General features: G+C 36.4%; 1 protein-coding gene across 1 annotated transcript in view; it reads right to left on the bottom strand.

Moving 5' to 3' along the window:
* The window catches only part of RNGTT (RNA guanylyltransferase and 5'-phosphatase), a 186,347-nt gene that overhangs the window by 82,292 nt on the left and 80,219 nt on the right, over window positions 1-23,836 (bottom strand). Inside the window, exon 12 of the mRNA XM_009333215.1 lies at window positions 12,006-12,074. Coding sequence (XP_009331490.1) covers window positions 12,006-12,074 — 69 coding nt within the window. The remainder of the gene's footprint in view (window positions 1-12,005; window positions 12,075-23,836) is intronic.

Below are 23,836 nucleotides of genomic sequence, written 5' to 3'. Positions count from 1 at the left end.
CGGGAGAAGACCATTTAAAAAAAACACTCAAAGACACTAAAAACTAATTAGAACGGAAGAGTGGTATACAAAGGGAACAACAGTCAACTGTTCATCAGGAACAGAAGGCAAGCAATTTTGTCTTAGGGATGGCATAAGAATACTGAATGGTGTTGAACTCACTGCATCCCTCCTCCCCAGCACCCCTTTGTACAGGAGAGAAAAGGACACACAGCAGTGTTCAACAACCAATATTGTTCCCTAACTCCTTCTGTTCAAGCACCTGGGGATCATACCCACCTGTATTTAAGTATGTGCAATCTTGCAGAAGAGAACTGTGACTATATGTGACCGCAATCAGAAGTTTTCGATGCAGGAGAAATGCAAAAGCTGCCTGTAGATTACCATGATATTGCCGTAACATTTACTAAATAAACTCCTCTCTATGGATAGCTACCAAGTATCTCACATCTCAAAAGCACTTCTTTCATCCTAAGAAAAAATGGCATTTGTAATTTACCCCTAGGCCAATAGCTGATTCTTAAACAGTGAGGTACATCATGACTTGATTTAAAATTTTACTGCAGTCCAAAATTCCACTCCAGTATAAGGCAGATCTCACAGTATAAAGCCATTAGCTATACAGCTAAACACAATTTTTTCTAAAATCAGTAAAACTCTTCTTTACTTCTGTTCTAGCTGTGGGTTTTTTTAATTAACCAAAATGTATACAAGCAGAGCAGTATATATCCAGTTAAAATCAAGCTGGAATATCTAATCTAGTAAAAAATATTATTAAAAACCCTTGCCTTTGGGACGCTGTAAGTTTTAATAACTTTTTTCTCCATTTTTTTTTTCCTGTCCAGTCCAGTCGCCATTAATATTATTAAGAAATTAATTAATATACATTTGCAGTGAAACACTGCAGAGTTTCAGAAGTAATGGAATGACACCCACCAAATTTGATAGAGGACAAAACCCTACTTCTTTTGAAGGCCTAGCAAAATATGCAAGCAAATGTCATGGAAACAGAAGCTCTCTCCATGGTAACATCATCGCTGGTATGGTAGCTACTCCAAGACATGGTATTAGCTTAATTCCAGTTTTCATTTGGTATTTGTTCCATAACATTCCATATATCTAGCAGCTGTAAAGATTTATGAAAAACATTCATAGTTCACAAGCATGCAGTATCAAAGCCAAAGCTGAACATAAGTATAAGGGCAAACTGATTAACTGTGATAAAGCAAGTCTGAATAACATTGTCTTTCGGAAAAAAAACCCAAGAGACTGATGGCACCATAAAGAATAATTATGTTACAGCTGGTTCCCATTACACTATCTGACTCGGTGCGACAACCGTCAGACGTGCGGCAGTGTCTCGCACAAAACACACAGAAGGAACTATAGAATAAAAAGGCACAATTCATAATTGCAGCTAAGCAATCCTTGTTACCTGCCTTTATACACAATTTTAAATTTTTTATCGACCAACCTAGCAACCAAAATCCTCAAAACCAGCTGAAGACTCTTACTAGCATTGTAGCTGCTCTCCACAGAGACGTACCAGCTTAGTGCGTAGCAATCGGAGCCATGGGAATGATTTTCAATGAACAATTTATTTGACAAATTAGGTCCTTTTTGTGAACTAACTGTATGCAGCTCATGACTCTGAGAAAAACTACTATCCAAATTTATTCTACGACGACGCTTGAGAGTCTATTTTCTGATCTGATCACCAATGCTAAGTTTCATTTATCGGACTGTTACTGGATACAAGACACATGGTGCTATGTGCCCATTCAATCCAGAAATGGAAAAGGGTCAGCAGTGCAAACGTGTGAAAAAATACATTTCCCATAATATTTTTGCAAGTAAAATACCAGGTCTTGCATAAACATGTACAGCAGACGTAGAAAATGGAGCTTATCCTGCAGAAGTCTTTTAAAATGTGAACAAATATTCACAAAAATAATCTACCTGGTTGTTCTGGTTCATATGTAAATTATAAGAAGTACACTGATGTTCTTTTCTGGTTCAAATATTTTAATGAAATGTAAAGTTTAAACCAAATCCTCTAATAATGATGAAAGCATCATGACTATTACTTAAGCCCTCTGAAAATGCAAAAAACCTATACCAATATCCCCCATCTGAAAAATTAGATACAAAGTCTTCAGTATTGTTTGTATACGTAATGGGAGAGGTATATTTTCTACAGTCTTAGTACATGGAAAAAGTACTGTACTCTGTATTTTAGAGAGTGTGGTTGATTGTCCTCTCAAAAAATCAAACACATTCTCCCAAAACCATGTTAGTGTGCTGGAAAAAAAGTCTTGAAGGTTTCAGAAATACAATATAACTGATATAGTCCGCTACATACATGTTTATTTGTCTAACAGAAAAATCTGTATTACCTAAAACTAATACTTTTTAAAATTATTTTTTAATATTTTTTAATAATCTGTAAATAACACAAAAAAATAACACTTGTGCCTACTGTTCTTTCATATTTGGCTTTGGAACCAGATGTGTTGGGTTAAAAAAAAAAACCAACCCCAAAAAGCCAAACAAATCTGAATTTGCTTTGCTTGACTTGAGCTGATGCTAAGACTGTTGCAAAGGAATATACTGCCTAAAAACTAGCAAAAACTGACCTCTGCCATTCTTTTCTCCAACTAAACTTTCGTTTTTTCCCCATCTTTGCTCACCACAGTATGCATCAGACATCTTGTAGAACAGATTTAGATAGAAACTTTACATTTTATACATCAAGACAAAAAGAACAACCTGGAAACTCTTGTTCTGTTAACCACATCGCAAACTTCTTTCCCCCTGTTCTGAGCTCATCCTATGAGCACTGGATCCTGGGATCAACTTATATTTGCTAAACAGTGGAGTGTTTCCAGAACTACCTAGAATGGTCTTTCATTCTTCTGTTGTTTGTTTTCCTCATTACCAGCAGAACAAGCCATATTTTCCCTTAACAATGGCAACATTAATTCACAATCTGACAGGTCCCTAAGACAAACATTTTAATTGTTCTCATAAGTTAAAAGTTCTCTCTAGAGAATCCCGTGTTGCATAAAATATATGTTTTGTTTCAGTGGTTGGATGAATATACAGATACAAGATTTTCCTGGGATTTCCAGTGATTACTGTTTGGAAACAAGCAACCTACTGTTTGTCAGTTCAAACTTGTCAAAACTTTCAGATAGCATTTAACAAGTGTACTGATTGTTTCTTTAATGAACAATTCAAAGTGCACAGAACATCTACATTTTGGAAATCTGGGATATTTCCAGCTAAGACTTCTATTCGTTTTCCCCTTTTGGAACGAACCAGCAGGTATGTTGCAGTTGTACATTCCTGTGTCTCAGTGGAAAGCTTCTAGAGTAACACGGGGAAGAAGAGAATTTCATTTCAGAAACACAACTAGCAGCATTAAGAAAAAATCAGCTTTTGCTTTAGGAATATTCACAGCAATTATGTAAGTAGTTTTCATCGTTTTTTTATCTCTGACTTCTACAGTTATGGCATGAAGTCCGGCACCGCCCTTCTAACTCTGCACTTAGAAGAGTATAACCTGTATGATACAATCACATCTAAATTATTCAGCATGCATGTCAGTGGAAGACAATGGAATTTTCTTAAAAGCAATTTATAGCTTTCATATCAAGCTCAAGACTTCCATTTTTAATCATATGTTAATGGACTTGGTTCACCGTTTTGGGAATGTCAAAGACTAGGAGAGCTGATGAATGGAACAGGGAGTACAATTACAACTGAAACAAAAGTTACTGGCAGCCAAAATGAGATCGAATTATCACAACTGTGTTCTGTTGTACCTCCTCGATACAGAATATTCCGCAGGCACCTCTGAGCCTTGCAGAGCATACTGTGTACTGCACAGTACAGTGTATATGATTACTTTAAATGTGTTGTCACCAAATATACACAGTTACCTTCAAAGATTTACCTGATAATACCTGCTAGCAACTAAAAGACATATTTTGATAATTGCAAAAATTCAGTTACCCAATTGTGATATTGATCCTCCATTTTCAAATTTACTATTTATAAGAACAGTGACCCAATAAGCATTTCAAACTATGAATAACACAGTAATGTAAAATAAACCATTCTACTTTTTAAAGAAAGTGTTTTTACATTAACTGTTTTGGCTATCCAGATACCACAATGCAAGTGTTGATACTCCTCTGAAAACAACCCGGTTTTCACAAACCTTAAGTATATATGTCATCTTCCTGAAATGCTGGGTTACTGCTTACACTGAAACAGCAGGATGAATATCTAGCTAAATATTCTACCTTATCCTGATACAAACCACTATTTTTGCTTTACTGCTGTGCCCCTGACTAAGAAAAAATAAGAACATTTCATGAAGGATCTTCATGGAAACTTAAGAGGTCTGTTGGCTGTCTTGTTCTGGCATGCACAGGAGAAAGTACTGGGAGAAAACATTTGCAACAAGGTAGTTCTTCAAGGCACTTTCCTAAATCTTTTCAGTTTGATAGAAAGAGTATAGATGAATCATACATGAGGCATTCTGTTGATAACTATTCCGGGATCCGAAGAAAAGAGTGTTAATAAAATTCTTTCCACAATATCTTCCAGTTTCCAAGTCATTCCTGATCTACCAACTCCTCAGTCCTGGAAAGACAGTTGTAAAGTTCAGGATGAGTAGGAACACTGCCATGGAGACAACTGACCACTTTATTAATGGCAGCCTATGTTAAAGATCAAGAGCTTAATCAACTACTTGCGTGATTTGGTAAAGAGTTCTCACTGATTCGAAGCAGAACCTCTCCTAGACTTCCTTATCCAGCCATAGAGAGATTTGTTTTTCAAAGCTGATCCACCACGCATAAAAATTAACCTAATTTGTGGAATACAGACTTACTTTCTTAAAAGCAGGTACACTTTGCAGAAGCTGAACAATTGCTTTGGTATTCTCACCTGAATATCACATTTACAGTATATATTCCTAACATTTATTTCTTTTAGCTAGAAAGTACGTGCAATCTGACAGAGCTGGAAGCACAGTAGCAAGTGCACTCAACCAGCTCCTTGGCATTTAGCTTTGAGACAACGCAGCTATGCAAAAATCATATTTGAAAGCCTTTATGAATGATGATTCTGCCTATCCCAATACAAAATACATCTTTATTTTCCCAACATTTAGAACACTAGCATCCAGAAAAAGCATTTTTTTCTTCTCCTAAACAACACATACACAGACACCACCATATTAATGTCAAGTGATGATCCTGAGGATGACTAGTACACATAACGTAAAACGTAAGAAACATCTTTCCTGCCTAATGCCATTGGCAGGCAGGATGATTAAACTGCATAACAGAAGTTCAAGAACCTATTTAGATAGCTCCCATAAATGCAATTCATTGCCTGAGAAATCAGAGAACGTCAGACGGTATAGGTCATAAGCAAACAAATGAGATAACATACCAATTAGAACTAACACTTTCCTTAGGTAATCGGACTCAAGGCACTGACATCTATTCAGGCAGACATAAAAAGGAAGTCAGGTTAAACAATTTTGGCAAATAGCATATACATTTGCATGTGTAAATGTACTAGAGGACCAGCAGCAGAAAGTTAAACAAGGAAAGCTTTTGCTACACCGTTACCTTACTATATTCAGAGTTAAAAATGAGTCATAACTTCCCCCCCGCCCTTTTTGGCCATCTTTTGTCAAGTGTGGACGCTAGAAGTTTGTACCTGTAAGAAATGTTCAAATTTCCTGAGGTGTCAATTATCTCAGGTTCTTGGAAAGTAAGTGGAAATCATAAAAATCTACTATGTTCAAAAATCAGGGCACTTTTATCTAGGAGTCTAACAATTTAATTAAATGAGCTCTAATTAATTTAATTAGACCTTACTTATTGGTGTTTAAGTTAGCATTTCTGTTGTTATTTTTTCTTAATTTTCTAGTGTTGTGACTTGTTTTCTACCTTTTTTGGAAAATCAGCTCAAGATAGCAAAGACAAACTTGAATTGGTATAAAAATTTTACTTGCATAGTCACAGAAAAACTCTCAAAGAAATACTGCACATTGCTATTAAATTTGAGTATGCTCATAAAGCATTATGATAGAATGGTATATTTGAGATATGACTAGCTACTTAAGAGATGAACTGCGAGGAACATTGCCATGGAAATTAACAACTATTCATAGGCAGAAAAGAGTTGTAAAGCTCCATGGCATTTCAGGAGATTGACAGCAAGTTCTCTGCTAAAGGAAAACCTACAACAGCACAAAAAGTGCGCACTGACACGACAACAGCATCCCCTGACTAGTAACAGATTCAGCCATGAACATTCCTCTTGCAGAGGAAATCACATTTAGCAATGAGAGATTCTAAAGATACATGGAAGGTTTTCGTAGTGTGGGTCAACACAAAGACTGATGAAAATTATTCTCTCCAGATTCTCCTCCCTTCTGCTGCAAACTCTAGAGAAAAAAAATCAGGCAATCTTAGGATCTATGCTGGGATATCAAGGTGCTGAGCTCTTCTCCCTGGTATCTAGTGATAGGATGCGTGGGAATGGTTCAAAGCTGCACCAGGGGAAGTTTAGACTGGACATTAGGAAGCATTTCTTTACCGAGAGGGTGGTCAAACATTGGAACAGCCTTCCTAGAGAGGTGGTTAATGCCCCAAGCCTGTCAGCGTTTAAGGGGCATTTGGACAATGCCCTTAACAACATGCTTTAACTTTTGGTCAGCCCTGAAGTGGTCAGGCAGTTGGACTAGATGATTGCTGTAGGTCCCTTCCAACTGAAATAGTCTATTCTATTCCATTGCCTCCAAATCTTATATGAATCACTAGAAAATTAGAAAGCTAAATCCAGAAACTTGTATATTTGTTAGAAGTAAAAATTTATGTTATCCTATGATTCTTCCCAAGCCTTTATATATCAGCTTTGGTACTGAGACTATATCTGAGCCTATATGAAGCCATTACTTCTATTGCAATAGAAATATTTAACAATAACTGATGTCCCATCACTGGTAAACATGATGTCTGAGTTTCAGCAATATGCCAGCAACTGACTTGGCATATGTTTAAAAATTCACAGAGGATTCAACAAAACGTATACTGCGGAAGAAAAGGCTTACCAATTATATAGGATTTTTTAGGAGAAACTGGCACTGCTTAATGAAACAAAACATGGCCTTTTGGAGATATTTTATTTGGTGGTATTTTTTGGAGATATTTCATTCAGTGTTAACTTCAGTGATTTTGGATGAACTTTTACAATTGCAGAAAATAACACAGCCTATTATACAATGGGAATAGCACAAATAATTAACAGGCAACCAAGCATTTCAGATCACCACTAAGTCTGCCAAGGGAGAGGAAGGAAGGTATATTAAAAACTCATGCAATGTTAGTCAGTAAGAAAAACCTGTTCATTATTCTCCTCTCATTTTAAAGACTAGGCTTTTTGTTAGTATTCAGTATGGAGAGTTATGTGTTAAATAATTCAGCCATTCTTTAAAATAACATTTGCCTTAGAAGAACAGAGCTCAGCAGCTGCCCTTCTTCCTTCCCCGGAAAAATCCCAAACCCACATAACTGGACTTTATTCCTCATCCAAAATAAGAGCACAGAGAAGTACCAAACAGAAATCAGCCTGAGCCAACGCAAAAACATCACAGAGCTCAGGAGGCAAAAAGATGGAACAGAAGAGAATAAATTCTGATACAAGCTTTCCACAGATACTCAAAAACTGTCCTTAGGCCTTCCTAACTGATGGCCAGCGAGCCTTCTTTTAGGTGGCTAAAGTAAGAAAATAATTCCTACATCCTTTTCCCAAGCAAGGGAAAATAATAGTTCTAGCCAGCAAGAAAGTCGGTTATTAAGAGATTTTATGCTAGCATAAAAATTAGACAGTCTGAGATATCTAGCAAAGGTATGATTTACAAGGCAGATAACAAAAGTAATTTCACTGATGAGTGGGCATAGGTCAGAGAGCCGATTCTGCCGTCAGAAGATGAGGCCATTTTTGAGATTTCCATTAAAAACACACAGGTTGGCAAATTGCAAGTGTTCTAAAACAAATGTAAGAAGTTGTTTGCTGTTTTGAAGTAACCTTTTAGAAAAAAGGATTGGAAGCTTCCAATCTTTAAACAAGCACTCAGAATCTGTGAATAAGGTGTTTGGCTTTTACCTGCAAACTAATTCACTCATTGTCTGGGGCATGATCACAGGGCGACATACCTGTCCATGAAGTTTCCTGCTGGCCTGTTTCACTCCTCCTAATTAGCACTTAGCTTCGGTCCCTGCTCTGCCAACCTGTTACATGTAGAGGGATCAGAAAGCTGATCAGATGGAATGGAGCTGACTTAGCCATGTGGGAGTTATATTGGTAGCATCTTAAATGGATAGAAAATGATGCAGGGAAAAGAAGCGTTAGGGAGAAGCAACATAAAAGGGAAATCAAAAGGAATGTGGGAAACGGGCTATTGGATAGAAAGGATGCATGGAAAGGAAAAGAGGAAAGGAAAAGAGTACAAAGGGAAGAAGAGAAACAATAGTAAGAAAACATTGTCTTATATTTGTCTCTCACCATGGAGTTGTTAAGAGAATGGCAGGTTAATGCAGGGGGTGCGCAGGGGGGCACTATGAAGCACACATCACATCAAATCACCTACAAGCATTCTTAAATTATAAACAAGGCAAAAACCTCCATCGCTACCACTAAACATGCTCTTCTCATGATCTGTGAAAGCTTTCAGTCTCTGGAAAGGGAGGAAGGGGGAAGAAGAAGGGAGACCTCTCAATTGTCATTGTGAAATTAAAGCACTTGTATACCCTGGGCAATAAGCAATATAAGTAACTCAAGTAACTGGTGAATTAGTTAGGAATAATAATGCTCAGTTAGCATGACCTTGCAAAATAAACTAACCTGCACAGGCAGAAAACAATCTCCTTACTCCTTAACGTTGTTTCTACCATCACCAGCCACAGTGCAAAACAATTTCTGCTTCAGTACAAGTACCTTGCTATTCATAATATGAGTTTAGATAGGAAGACTAACAGAAGAAAATAAACCCTATTGTATCTAACTGAAAGCCTAGATTTGGTATTAAAACTTTTTCACAAATCTCTTTTCATTAAAGCATGCCAATTTCTCAAAACTGAACTAATTCACAGGCACTTGATGCCAAATCTCTTCAAACCCAAGAGAAAAGTGAGAAAACCCAGAGCTCTTAGAAGCTAAAAGCATAATTACTATTCACAAATCATTTTGTGTATTTTGATTTCTATTGTAAGTCAGAATTAAACCAAACTTCAAAACAACAAAATAGTCTTTCTCCATCTGTGTCGACTCCCAGTACCAGTGTTGCCTATAGCTAGCAGGGAATATATCCATATACTCAGGTCTAGATGCCTGTGTCTAAGACCAGAGATCAAGAGGAGCATCTCTGACTAAATGGAAAAAATACCACAGGAAAGACTTTCAAGCAGACTGAACTAGTAAGCTCAACATTCTCTATATGAAATAGTTAACTTCTTCATTCTGCTTTAACTATTAAAAGTGTGGAAAGTGTGGGTATTTTCCCCCCAAACTTTTCCTGTCTGTAAATGGTCACATTCCATTCATCCTCCTCTGCTGCAACTATATCCTTCTTTGTGATTTCGCTCCAATTCCTGTCGACTTGTTTTTCTTCTCCTCAAAACGCACATGAGATTTCAGGAGCTCCCAAAAGATGTTCTTAAATTTCCCTGATCTAAAACTCAGCATCATTTCTGTCTCTCTCTTTTTCTGCAAGATCAAATATGTCAATAAAAATGGTTAAGAGTTGTTTTCTTCTGGATACGCCATGATCTCTTCACTTCAGACAAACCGGTTTTATAAAGGTCTTTAAGTCTCACGATGACCAAATTTCAGGCCTCTACCCTTATCAACAATAGGTATCTTTCTCTGTGAAAAGATGTAATACATCACACATATAACTGCAACTATAATACAAAAATTATTTCAGTTAGTATTCTCAAGGGATCATATATGCATTGTTATACTCCGTTGCCCTTGTATTGTTGCCTATTAATTTATGCCCTCTATACCACATAAAATAAAAAAGCAGTATCATATCAGCTATCTATATCAGCTTCACCCTTTTCCGTTAATGAGCTTGAGTACTTATTTCCCAATTAACAGGTCTACAACAACTTCTTTTGCTCTAAATATATTATTTATATTTTCTCAACTACAAAAGCCACTGAGAAAACTGCACATTGCTTAATCTAGGAAAATCAGTTTAATAACAGATGCAACAAACTTACATTCCATAAGTCCTGAAATAATACTGAAATTTGAACATTAGACTTCTATATATATATAAGTTATATAGAATCATTAAGGTTGGAAGAGACCTCTAAGATCATCGAGTCCAACCATCGACCCAACACCACCATGCCCACTAAACCATGTCCCTAAGTGCCGCATCTACATGTCTTTTAAATACTTCCAGGGATGGTGACTCAACCACTTCCCTGGGCAGCCTCTTCCAATGTTTAACCACTCTTTCAGTAAAGACATTTTTCCTCATGTCCAGTCTAAACCTCCCCTGGCGCAACTTGAGGCCATCTCCTCTCATCCTATCACTAGTTACTTGTTAGACTAAACAAATATATCCCATACTTTAAAGATGAAAAACCTTTATAAGCATTTATGCAAGAAAATGAGTTTTTTGTTGGGTTATAAATTTCTAAGTATGCTAAATCAGAAAATACAAGTTCTAGAAACACAAAACATATCAGATATTAATTTCCTGTAACAACAACAGAGACACATTCTTCAGTAATTTCATTTCAAGTAGAAAAGGTTATTTCAAATTTAGCTGTACTAACTCTGCGTAGCTTAACCTCTAATATTCAGGAAAGTAGTTCTGAGAAGCCTTTACAATTGCTTTAAATTTTAACAATATTCTAAGACATCATCAGGACTTCTTATGAAAGTATGAATTTTCTTTACCCTAGTAGTTTTGCTTTGAATTTGAAAGAGTTATAGATTTAAGGAAAAAAAGAAAAAAAAAAAGAAGGATATATGGTCTAATTGCTCGATTATTCTGTGGTTAGCTGATGTAGAACTTGCAACAGAGAACAAAGATTAATCTTATTTTCAGATGGGAGTGTCATCACCCTTGCTAAGATCTACAATATAGGAAGCATACCAGAAAAGAATGTTTTATCTGGAAAACTAAATACAAATGTTTTCTGTGAGTAACTGTAAGGGTAGAAATATCCATCAAATTTGAAATAATCAAAAACAATTCCTTGTGTTACAAACTAAGAAAAAAGTCAACATGGATGATGTTACAGTCACTATCTATGCCAATATAAAATACACATTGCGGTGTATCCATCGTATCAGAGTCAAGAGGAGCAGTAGTAGGATGGACGAGGCCACGCTACTGACTTCCTTGAAAGCCACCCTTCCTGCTTGAAAACCATTTATATTATTTTTTTCTGCTTGTATGCAGTTATTCTGGTGACTTCTCCCCACCCCAGTCATACACCTTTATACTGCCAGACATGGCTCAAGAATATATCATGGTTTAATTGCACTAAAACAACACAAGTCACAAATTTTACTAAAATTTTAATGTGTGAACATCCTTGAGAAAGAAAAATAATCCCAGAGCTCAAATCAGTGGCTGAAAGATTCACAGAACTCATGCGGTCAGAAAAAATCCTTTGTTATTTAGCAGCACATCATAGTACACACACGAAAAAAACATGAGCTGATTCCTGAAAACTACCACCATGGATTAATCTGAAGTCACACATACTACAGATTAGGTTGCAACTAGCTAAATTTAAGTAGTCTGAGGAACTGGAAAAATCAGAACCAACACTGCAAAGTAATCCTGACTGAAACAAAGATTAGGTAGTAGATGGGATGAGTGGGGAAGGAGGGTGAGAATTTCATTTGAGAGTGAAGGGAGAAAAATCCTTTTTTACACTACTTACTCCTGTAGGCTGAAATATCAGTCCATCCACTTCGTGGCTAACTTCTCTAGCAAAGCTTCCTTCCAGGAGCTGTAGAACAAAAGGAAAATAAATCTTTTTTCCACAGAGAAATATTTCACTTAGAAGACTGCACATCAAAGCAGATTATACGCTACTACTGCAATCATTTGCTAGTAAACGGCTTATTTATGGTTTAATGTTAGAGCTTGGGAAATGTCAACATAGAAAGCTTCAACAAATTAGCAGTTTTTACAAAGGACACTGAAGGCTCAAACAAGTTTGAGGGAGGTGAACGCTTACAGGATTATTCAAGGAAAAAGCCTTTGTTCAAAAAGAAATATTGAGAAACAAAGATGATGCTATACACTAAAAGATGAGGAAAAATCAGTTCTGATATAGGACACCACAGTCATTTGTGGACAAATTAAAAAACACATTTGCCACTTTAACATGCAAGTAGCACTTACTTTAGATTGAAAATACGTACTGAAAAATATTTCAGGGCATCATTCAGAATTCATGTTTCACAGACTCCCTAACTAGGGCGTAACCCAGTAACATAGCTACACTACTGTAAAACAACTGTCTGAATTAATTTGGATCTTGAATATTCTGGTTTACATTTTCCAAAGATTGTGAATTCCATATGGAGGTGAATACATCCATCAAGATGGTATTTACTGGAGAAAAACCATCTAACTAAACAAACTAATGAAACCAGCTAGTTGACAGTTATGAGAATTGACAATACACTTCCATGTTAAATTATGACTTGCCTAAGGAAAAGCAAATAACCAGTGAGAACTACTATTTGTCAAGTAACAGCAAAAATTAGTATTACCAAAATGCCTCTTTATTAATTTCAATTTATGTTTTAAAAGAGAAATGAAGAATCTATCCTGAAGTAGTAGGTGCTGCTAGTAGGTTAGTAACATTGGAAAAATTTTGATGTATAAGTAACCACATGGTCATAAAACCTAGCAAATACAGAACTCAGTACATCAGTCAGTTTTAAAAGCAACATTTTGGCCTAGACTGTTAATTTGGTATAATTTCCTTTGTATAGTCCAACTTAACTCAATGACCCATTGACTAAATTATTCAAACCAAGTATCAAACTCTGCCCTCAGTAAATGGCAAAGGTATGAAAGGAGTTGGGACTTAACATTTGTACCTTCCTATGGGCTGTACAACCCAAAAAGATGCACTTAAAATGGATGAAAAGCCTGATGGCCAAATATTTTAAACAATAATAATATAACATGATATTTCTTTTAAATGTGTAGATGTTTGCACAGAATAACTGATCATTTTGCTATAAAAAACCCTAGCTTTTTTCCTTATCCACAATCATTAGCATATTTGTGCTTAAAACTGCATCTACAAACACAGCTTTCACTATTCAACTTCTAGATACAACTTAATTGAAAAACACACTCTATGAGAGTACTCTCAAGTGGTAAAATACTTTAAGAATATTTGATTCTGAGTAAGCAATCATCCAGAGAAACACTATTTTTCAGTACAGAAAGCCCAGACATGGAATGTGAAGTTGTAGCTTGCATTTATCTGTTATGATTTTGAAATTTACAACTGAGGCTCACGATCCTTTACCAGATGTCTATACCAAATAAGAAAAAAAATAATCCACAATTCTTTCAAAAGTTCATTGTTAATCTTTGCTTCAGCAGAAAAATGAGTACAGTGGCAAATATTTAACAAAATGTTAAAAAGTTTTAAAAAAAAATTTTAAAAATTTCTACACAAGCTAAACCTTCTGCGGATCCCTTGCAAGGTTCCTGCACAGTTCCAAAACTGACAGGCCAGTGAGAAATCCATAATAAGGATACACTTGATATTTGCAAAAACACATGGAAAAGATTTCATTAAATTCAAGTACCAAAAAAGCTTTCTCCAAATACAAAAACCTACACCTTTAAAAATAAAAGACAAACTTCAAATTAGCTGAGACTATACATTTCTAGCTATCTTATTAAAAGGCACTAATCAAATTGGTGAACAGAAACCAGTCATCTCTGTTTCTGCTTATCTAAAGTTCTTAAAGGAATTTGAGGACATGGCTACCTCCGTGTTGGAGCTTTCATAAATTTTTTTTCCCAAAATAAAACTTAAGAAAATAGAAACAATCTTTTAATTTGGAGTGTGTGACTCACCCAGGTAAAGCATAAAATTATTATCATGCACTGTTTTACCTGTAGCTGTCTCCACTCTGGTCTATGTGTAGTTAAACTACATTAAAGCACTATTACGACTTCATAAATGGAGGGAAAATGTAAATACAAAATTTACCATTAAAAAAAAATAATCCTGGTATTCCTTTTTACTCACTACTCCACTGAATTTATAAAATGCAAGGGAATCCCTCTTAGCAACCTGACATCCACTTCCAGATTTGAACTCGTTCTCATTTTGGAGGTCCACAGTATTCTTATTAAGACATGTCCTACCAAATGTCAATTAGGTATCAAAGACAAAAGAATTTTAAAACCAGAACGAGACTCAACAGATAACTAAACCTTTTTGCGCTCCCAGTTATTCTGCTTTCATTCTCAGTTATTCTGCTTTCATTCTCATTAGGTCCATTACAAGTATTTAAATGATAACATTCTAGAAAAGAATTTTTTCTAGAAAGGATTAGCAACTTGGGGGCGGGGGAATGAGGTGGGAAGGAGGGAATGGAAATTTTCTCTGAGCTTCTTCCCATACACACTTTCTTGAGAATTAAACTATTTAGAGGTTGTCGGTGAACATACCCATTGAATACTGCAGAAAGTTTGGAACGACAGGAGAATGAGCAGAAAAGGAATGTTTCACATATAAGCAAATATTTTTGACTCTAAAAATATAGTTTATATAGGTTTTTATGTTTATCTGCTAGTAGGGCAGATATCATGGTTCATATCATGGTTCATCTTTTTAAAAATGATGTTCAATTTTCCACACATATTAAAATTTCTAATTAACTTGAACAGTACAGTCTTTTTTAATCGGCACCGTGATAAATGGCACACCTGCCTGACCGGGATGACTGCCAGGGATCAGATAAATTGCAACGCATCTCAATGACATTTTATAAAAGATGGGTAAATGATGCATGCGAGCCAATTCTTCTAGCATGCTACTCCTTGTAGCCTCGTTGCATCCATTTCCACCTGTGAACCCCTTTGTTCACTTCTTGCAGCTTCCTGCTTCCCTGTGAACATTGTAATTAACCATATACTCATACTACAGTTTATTATTTAAAACTTTTCCTTTCTTACTTTGTAACTAAATCAAATGAAAAATTATTGCTACATCTAGTAATATTCCTCTAAAGCAAAGAATGATATAATTGCATGGAATGAGTGGAGCTGTACGACGAGGAAAAGGATTTCTCCTTGTTCTTTAACCACTGAGCTGAGGAGCCGCAGTATGTCACCAAAAGCAGCACTAATAACCTGCTGAAGCTGATTTCGCTAAAACACTGAACCAGTCAGCAGAGTTTCTTGAGTGGATAATTGAAAAATCACGCTTAGGAGATCTCTCTATACTTACCAATGAAGAAACCACTTGGCCCCTCCAGCAAGAGGAGAAAATTTTGGTGCAGACAGATTTCACATAACGCTAGTAGGTTTTATTAATGTTTCTGTAATTCTGAGGCCACATGATTGTGACGAGTTTTCAGATGACACTTTATTCATAAAATAAATAAGTCCAGTAGGTAATACTGTGCCTTTTCCTTCCCCTTACAAAAAAACCTCATGGAACCACAACATGCCTGTGAGAGTTATGCAGATTCCAAAACATAATAATGTCTCTGCAAAGTCCTATTGACTTTCTACAAAATAATTTGGCTAAGGTCCTTGCATGCAACTATTATCAATCTGCTCTGTCACAATATGCAAATATTCCTAACCATTTTGTCCATATTTCTGATTCAAAACTGATACCACTTGTTAGCCTAGTGAAATACTTGGAGATACAGAAAAAAAAAATCCCTTTGCATTTTATAACACAAGACAAATACACATCCATTTTCCTTGCTTTTTCAATTTCAGAACTGCTATAAGCTTCATTCAGTTTCAAGTCAAGCTACAGCAACTCTGCCTGCACCAGTCCCTAAGCAGTTTTTCAGCGCCACCTTCAAATTACCGATCACCTACCTGGTTACTCCACAGCAAAAGCTGCGAAAGGGAACATATTTGACTCAAAAGTATTAGTTACAAATAAACTACAAATCAAATTGTCAGTTAACTAGAATGTAAAACACCTTCAGACACGAGCATAGTGTCATTCCTAACTTCACAGAGCCAGCATCTTCACTGACTTAGATTTCGGCCCAACTCACAGGACAATCCCTTCCTCTGATGATGACAGCCCTCACCATCAGACTACAAAGTAATTCTCACACCCTGACAGCTGTCAGGTTTTACAGACATGGGCTCATAAATCTCTGTACAGATATTGCAGATTCTTTAAACTACAGTCTTCAGAAAAAGATTCAGAAGTTACCAGCACTGATAACCACCTTTTTTAAAAGGAAACAATTATTCTCGCTCTTTCCTTGCACTCCACTAAAAGAGATGGACTATCCTGCTTTTAAAACAGGGTATCACTCCTGTTTTATTTTTACAGGAATTTGTTTCATCTTGCTTGCCAGTTTCTATATTTTTCTATTTTTACATGACAACCTTCTCAATAGCCCTGACTCATCTCCGTACACACTTTTTATCTTAATTTTCCAAATTCAATATAAAAATTATTTAATACTGGTTGCTGATGTATTTAAGACATCCCAGAAGAAGTTTTACATCCGAAGTGGGAGGTACAAATGTTTAACAACACTCAATAAAACATACCTGAATTTAATGTGTCTGTGAGAAGTGTTTTCATCATATTTTTGCTAACTCACAAGACAAAAAAATTCATCTCTATTTACTACATACAGTAGTCTCTGAAGAAAGGATCTATGAATCACAAATCCAGCTGAAGGTCTGTGTAACAGAACCAGTATTTCTGTTGGGTAGTCTCCCTGGATTTAAGTTTAAAACAAACAAATAAAACACAAAAAAACCTAAAACCCTGTTTAACAAAACTATTTTGCTTAAAAATCAGAATTGAAATCTGGATACACCTTGTTATGGGTAAAAGAAAAATATATTGAGAATAAACTACCTCATAGTATCTTCAGAAAACCTGTTTTTGAATGACATCAGAAATCCCACAGAATGACTTCTATTTTAAGTTCAGTTAAGTTAAAATAATGCAAAAATAGTCTGGCTCAGACTGATCCCAACTATCACGTTTCCCAAAATAAATCAATTAATCAGTAACAGGCAACGATGCAGCCGTCATCCACACTACTAACATTATAAACTCCAGCTTTCAAACATGACATTTTGAAGAGGAGGCCTCCTAGAAAAGAATTAAACATGCTGTCTGTGGTGTCTGTGCTTCCTTCCAGATGATACACAGGCTACCGTGCAATGCTTGAAAATATTATCAAATGCAGCTTAATGTCAGGTGAGGGAAGCTGGTCCCTCTAAGCTACAGTTGTAGTCTCTGCTCCTTCCTTCTCCCCAGAATCTTTCCGGTTTCCCCTGTCCTGCAGCATCATTTCTTTTTTGGTTTGTTTTGTTTCTAAAAGCAGAGAAGGTATCAAGAATTAAACAGCTGCTTTCAGTCTCAAAGCAAAAAAGCATCAAACAGCATGTGAATAACTATATACTGGGGTGGGGAGGGGGGAGTTTCATATATTATTTAAAAATAAAACTCAAAATCTCAAACTTTCCACAAACAAAAGTTGGCTAATTTGCATTTTAAGAGAAATAGAGCCCAAAATAAAGTGTTAAGAGAAGTTTTGGGTTTGGTTTGTTGACTGAAATTACTACAAATATATGGTAGTAATTTCAAAACAGTCTTTAGTGACTCTGGGGAATACATGGCTTTGGGAATTAAAGGGAGCACATACCTTCTGAAAAATTGAAAAAACTAAAAAAGGAAAAAAAAAATCAACCCAACCTCAAACTGAAGCCACTCAGACTTCTATCTTTTTCATACTCAGGACACCGTTCACCTCACCTAGCATTAGCATTTGAAGTAAAACAGCTGACCGAAACAAATCTAGTGTAAATTAACAGTTTGGGGGGCGATGGGAGAGGATCAAAGACATACCTCTGGCAGTTCCACTGCTTCCTTCCCTCCCTGCCCAAAACCAGACACAGCCTGCATCACCAGGTCAGACTAACTTTCAGACAGCTATGAGGCTGACATGAAACCCTCTCCTCTCATGCATATTTAAGTTCCTCCTCAAGTGATAAGCTCAAGTGCCAAGTAATTTTTTGGAAAATTGTGCGGTCTCAAGTTACAGCATGCTGTGATGGAGAACCACAATCTTCGTTAAGTTGCTCCCATGAACTATTGCGCGTGCAATTAAAAAAAAAATGCCTATTTCTCAGCAATTTTTTTCTTCCTTTAACTTTTCTCCCTTGTTCCTCTATTTAATAGACACTGACCAAGTTCATCTCTGAGAGGTTTACTGGGAAAATAAACTAGCTTCACATTTCAAACATTTCACAAGGAAGCAGATATAACTTTTCAATATTTCAATAATGTCTCTTCTAAACTCAGTTATCATTTTTTTCATCAGCTGAAACCTTCCCAGCTAGACTAGGCAGAATATTCCAGGATAGCCATAGCAGCATGAAAAAATGCTGTTCTCCCTGTTCTCCACAGGAGTCTCCTTTCAAGGAGATCTCTGGATACATGAGCACTTGCCAAAGAAGAATTTCATCAGTTGATGGCTCATTGCAGCTGGCTGCTTGACTCAAAGCGGCTCCTTCCAAGTAACCATGAAAGTCCTGAAAGCACGGCCCATGATCTCATGAGTGTGACTTAGCACACGGCCACACAAGTAAATGTTTCTGCTTGCACCCTGTGATTCCAAAAGCTGTAAGTAGCATTTCAACATCAACATTTACTTCCCTCATGCGAACATTAGTAATCCATCTCTCATTCATATGATTTCATGTTTTCCTCCAAAACACCTATAAAAATGTTGAAGAGCAGATTTTTAATCAATTTAGCATGACCCGCTTTCTTTTGCATTATTCTCATTTCCTAATAAAAATATGATAATGTCAAGTAAATGAGGTAAAACCCAGTATTTAACATATTAATTTAAGTGTATCTTTACAGCAGGGTAAAGTCCAATTCTGTAATGGATCCTCAATTATTCATTGTATTTGACTATATTTATCTTAAAGATTTTCTATTTTTGTTTGCTGGGAAACCAGCAACAAAGAGGCAAGAAAGGAAATGCAGAATGATAACTGAGAGTACAGTCAGAAAACCACAGCTGATACTAAATATTTTTAAGCTAGTATACTAAAAAAAAATCACGAAGTTACAAAATATTTCCTGGTCCATGCTAATGGTCTTAAATATGCATAAAGGAAGAGCAGGATCAAAAACTGTAGAAAATAAATTAAAAGCTTAAGTCCTTAAGAAGTAATTATTTAAAGAAGCTTTATTTGCTCATTAAGAACCAACACATATTGAAGAATAACAGCTACATTTTCAGTAAACCAGTGAAATGATCTACTTTGCCCTAACTGCATAAGGAACACAAAGTATAAACTTCTCACTTGCTCATTACTTAAAAAGAAATTTCATGCTCTTGGGATGTAAAATCAGTGTATAATTCAAATTGCATGAAAATCCTTTAAAAAAATTATGCCTAAAGCTCAAAATCCTAGCATTCATACAAGCCATCCACTCAAGATTCTAATTCAGGATATAAACAGAGAAAAGCTGTAAATGTTATTTTGTCTGTATGAATACGTACATGTTGAAAGCACTTGATGCTAACCAATAACTCAGTACTAAACAAGAAGAGTAAAAGTAAACTCCAAAGGTTCATTTGTTTAACAAAATCACCACTATTTTGAACTGTGTCATTTGTGGCAACAGCTGAATCATATTGCGATGAAAATTATACCAACTGACTGCATAAAGACACATGGGAATGGTCTCAGTTGATAAAATTAAAAAATACATACTTTTTGTAAAATACTATTTTATGGAAAGCCTTTCAGTTTGTTAATTTACTAGAAGCTCTGGAACCAATCATACTGAAAGACTAAAAATAGCCTCTTTGCCAAGTTAATAATACAGAACATTTTGGCTCAAAAGACATTAAAAACACCTAATTACTGCAATGGATTTGTTCCCTATAAGAATGAAAGCAGATAATGGCAGCAATGTGAGAGTGATGTTCACTAATATGATCAAGAGACTAATTATTATCCATGAATCATTTGTAGCATTCAAAACTTGATTAATGTCAGGTCAAGTTTAACATGTGATAGGTTTTATTAGTAATGCTTGGCTATCCCACAGCTCGTCAGTTTAAGCGAGTGCCATCTGTTAGGTGTAGGAATAGCCAACAGCCACAACAAAAGCACAGTGGATACAACTGGTCACTGAAGTATGTTTTAAGAATTCCGTAAGGGACCTACCCTAATAATTTTAAACACACTAGACCAGAATCCAGCACAAAATGACCTGCTAAAGATAGGAAACTTGTAGCCCAAAAAGCGAGCATGCAAGGCAGGTTTTTCTCATTTTAAAGCTTGACCAAAGTAGTGTTTAGTACAACTGGATTTAGCTTCACAGATTGACCAGTCTCTAGTAACAAAAATTCTCTTGCATGAGGAATATGCATAGCTTCTCCTCTACACTCCATCATCTTTAGCAAGCATTCCTGTACAGAATACGCTGCTTTACCCTTTAAAGCATCACTCATGATATTCAAGTACATATGGCCCTAACTAATGGCTCATGTAGCAAAACACCATTAGAAGACAATGAACCTGAAATTCATATTCCACAAGAAAATGTTTACTGACAGTCTCCCACTTGTTCTAATTACGGATAATGACAAGAAGAAATCTTCTCGCAGTAGGCTCACTTTCTAGTGTTTCACAGCACTTTGCAGGTGGCCAGCTTTACCAGGCCTCACTTCTCCCATGTGCAGCCCATTTGCAGCTCTTGCAGCAGGACGGGAGCTCACCTGCTATCATAAGAGTTCACCTGGGCACCTCCACTGAACCTCCACCAGCTCTGCGCTAAAAACAGCAGGAGCAGCAAGGCTGAAATAACATGAAGAGGCAACAGACAGGTGTGTGCACAGAGAGGAAGGAAGGTGACCTAATTCTACCCGGGTTTGCTCCGGCACCCACATACTCTCCTCTGGTCTAAAACTAGTTAGAAACTCAGCAGGAGCATTGAAAGAAACATTTATTTACCTCACAGCTATCACAGCTACAACAGCCCTCTCAGATGTATTATAAATATGTTCACATTTGATGGCTCTCTTGCATTCTAAGTGGATGAAGCTGAAAGGCTGAGGATTCAGGCTGCCACTAGCATAAGCTGCGGTCTGTACTTCAGCTCCAAGTGTTCTGTTTTCTGGCTAAGAGCATGATGTGCAGGGCTCCCAGACTCCTTGATGTCTTGATGTATAGCCAAGTATTCTGAAGACTTGATGCTAGTAGGCCATAGACCATAAATAACATCATAATTCAAAGAACCATAACTACTGTACAGCTTCTTCCTTAACCATGCCCATATAATTTCATAGCTGATGACTGACAAGGACCCAAACTACTAGTGCCTGGGCATTAGCATTCTAACTAATGACACCACTCTTCATTGATTGTCTTTTAGAAGAGCAATTCTGCAGAAAAGTCTTTACTGGAGTCTATGTATTCTTTCCAGAACAGGAAGGCTATACAAATTCCTGTGCATACTCATGTGACGGGGAACAAACAACACCTCCAAGCAAGAAAGCCAAAGAGACTCATCCCTTCTATCTGCAACTTGCTTCGTGTCATGATTCAGGCACCTCTGAAAAAAACAAGTTATTCCACACACTGGACTCTCAGAGCTTTCCCAGCTCCTACTAGAACTGCTGCCAGTTTCACAAGGCAGTGTCATAGTCTGCTTTTTTCATAGAGAACTTAAAGTAAGAGAAATCATATATATCATCTTCTGAAACCTGCTTCTTAAATCTTTTCTATCACCCCTCTAAAAAATTTTTTAAAAAGCCATTTCCAGATATATGATTAGCTGGAAGTTACTGTAGTCTGTGATGGGATGCAACCTCCGATACTGAGATGGCGGAAGAATCGCACTAGCTTGATTTCATTACCTCGCCACAAGGGAAAAAATGCTATAGTGAACAACAATGAAACTTATTGCGGAGCTGGCAGGGAATAAAGTTTGAAGGTTCTAATTTTTTTTTTTAATCTCTTTTTGGTTTTGCAGCTAATTCATTAACTGCACTCTTTAAAGATGCTACTGACACGAGCTATATGCCGTGTTCCTTAATTATTTGGATAGAGACATTTTAGAAAAATGTAGAGCATGCTGCAATAAGAGTCGCACTGAGCTATCACCAGTTCGTTGGTTTTGAGTGAACAACTCCAAAGGTCATGTACCTAATATATTCAAAACAATATGCAAGAATAACACGAGCGCTATGTGTGTTAATGCTTAATTTGACAGCACATCTGCATTCCTGAATTCAAAATAAGCATTAGGCATTTCTCACTGTCAATCTCTTCTCAAAAACACAATTGAGAAATTGACATCAATTAACTATGATGTTTTCAAATGCTTCTTTCAAATAAGAGAAATAGGCTGCTTCAAGAAACTTTAATTGACTTTTGTGATAGCTTCAAAACGGGAGAAACATGGATTCCTCGAGGCTGTGAAGGAATGCCACTGCCAAACAGCAATAATATTTCATATTTATTTTACCTGATGAAGAAACAGAGCAATATATTTCATAGCTTGGCTGTTTAATTTACTGAGCTATTGCCAGTTCTCTATTTCAACCTGCAAGGTACCTTTCCTTTTAGGGATTGGGATTTTGTCCACATTGCTTTCCCCATGCTTTCCTACCTGGCAGAGCACACCTGCCTGAGACTAGAGTCCTGCTGGAGCTGGAGGAGGCTTAATAGGTGCCACTAGCAAATTCTTTGACCTACTTACAAATGATCTACAATCTGTGACATTCCTGAATGGATGGCAGATACTCAGTAATGCCTGTTACCTGACGTCCTCAACTGAGCAAGGTTCTCCCACTAATATTTAGAAGCTCCCTAATACTCTGGGTTTGATCAAATACAACATTCAAAAGTTCTTCTGATGTCAAAGGAAAAAATGACATTGAGTTGAGTGCAATGGGGCCAAGTACATTTTAATTTGTTCTCTAAATGATCTTCCTACGTTACAAACTTGATATAGTTTATTTGTTATCCAGCCCCTGTGTAAACTGCTACAACATAATCCGGTCTCTGGTTGTCAAGGACGTGGACAGGCCTGTTTTAATGAAATCAGATAATTAAGGATCATATTTTATTAAGTATTTCCACTAAGACTCATCAACAAAGACAAATTTGTATATATAATAATTCAATTAGACATAAAATGGATATTCAAGAATATAAAGTCTTCATATATTCACTGTTACAATGCCTGATTCAAACTGGGCTAATGTATTCCACTGGGCACCGATACAGTGATTTTAACACAAAAATTAAGATTTAACGTTACATTCTGGATGTTTAAAACATCTGATTCTTCTGCTATGCAATGGCACTTGAGGGCTTTATTTACTACAAAGTTGAAATTAAAACTTGCCACTGTAAGGCCATAACAGTAAAATGCTAAGATTTTATAATTTCTTGATTTTAAAGAAAAAGATCAATTTTGTACAGTATTTTTTTGCAAAACAGGGCATATCACAAGAAAAGAAAGAGCTG

Source organism: Pygoscelis adeliae, unplaced genomic scaffold (genome assembly GCF_000699105.1).
Source record: "Pygoscelis adeliae isolate BGI_AS28 unplaced genomic scaffold, ASM69910v1 Scaffold57, whole genome shotgun sequence".
Classification (NCBI taxonomy): Eukaryota; Metazoa; Chordata; class Aves; order Sphenisciformes; family Spheniscidae; genus Pygoscelis; species Pygoscelis adeliae.
Note: the sequence above shows the minus strand (reverse complement) of the source record. Positions and strands in the feature narration are given on the sequence as shown.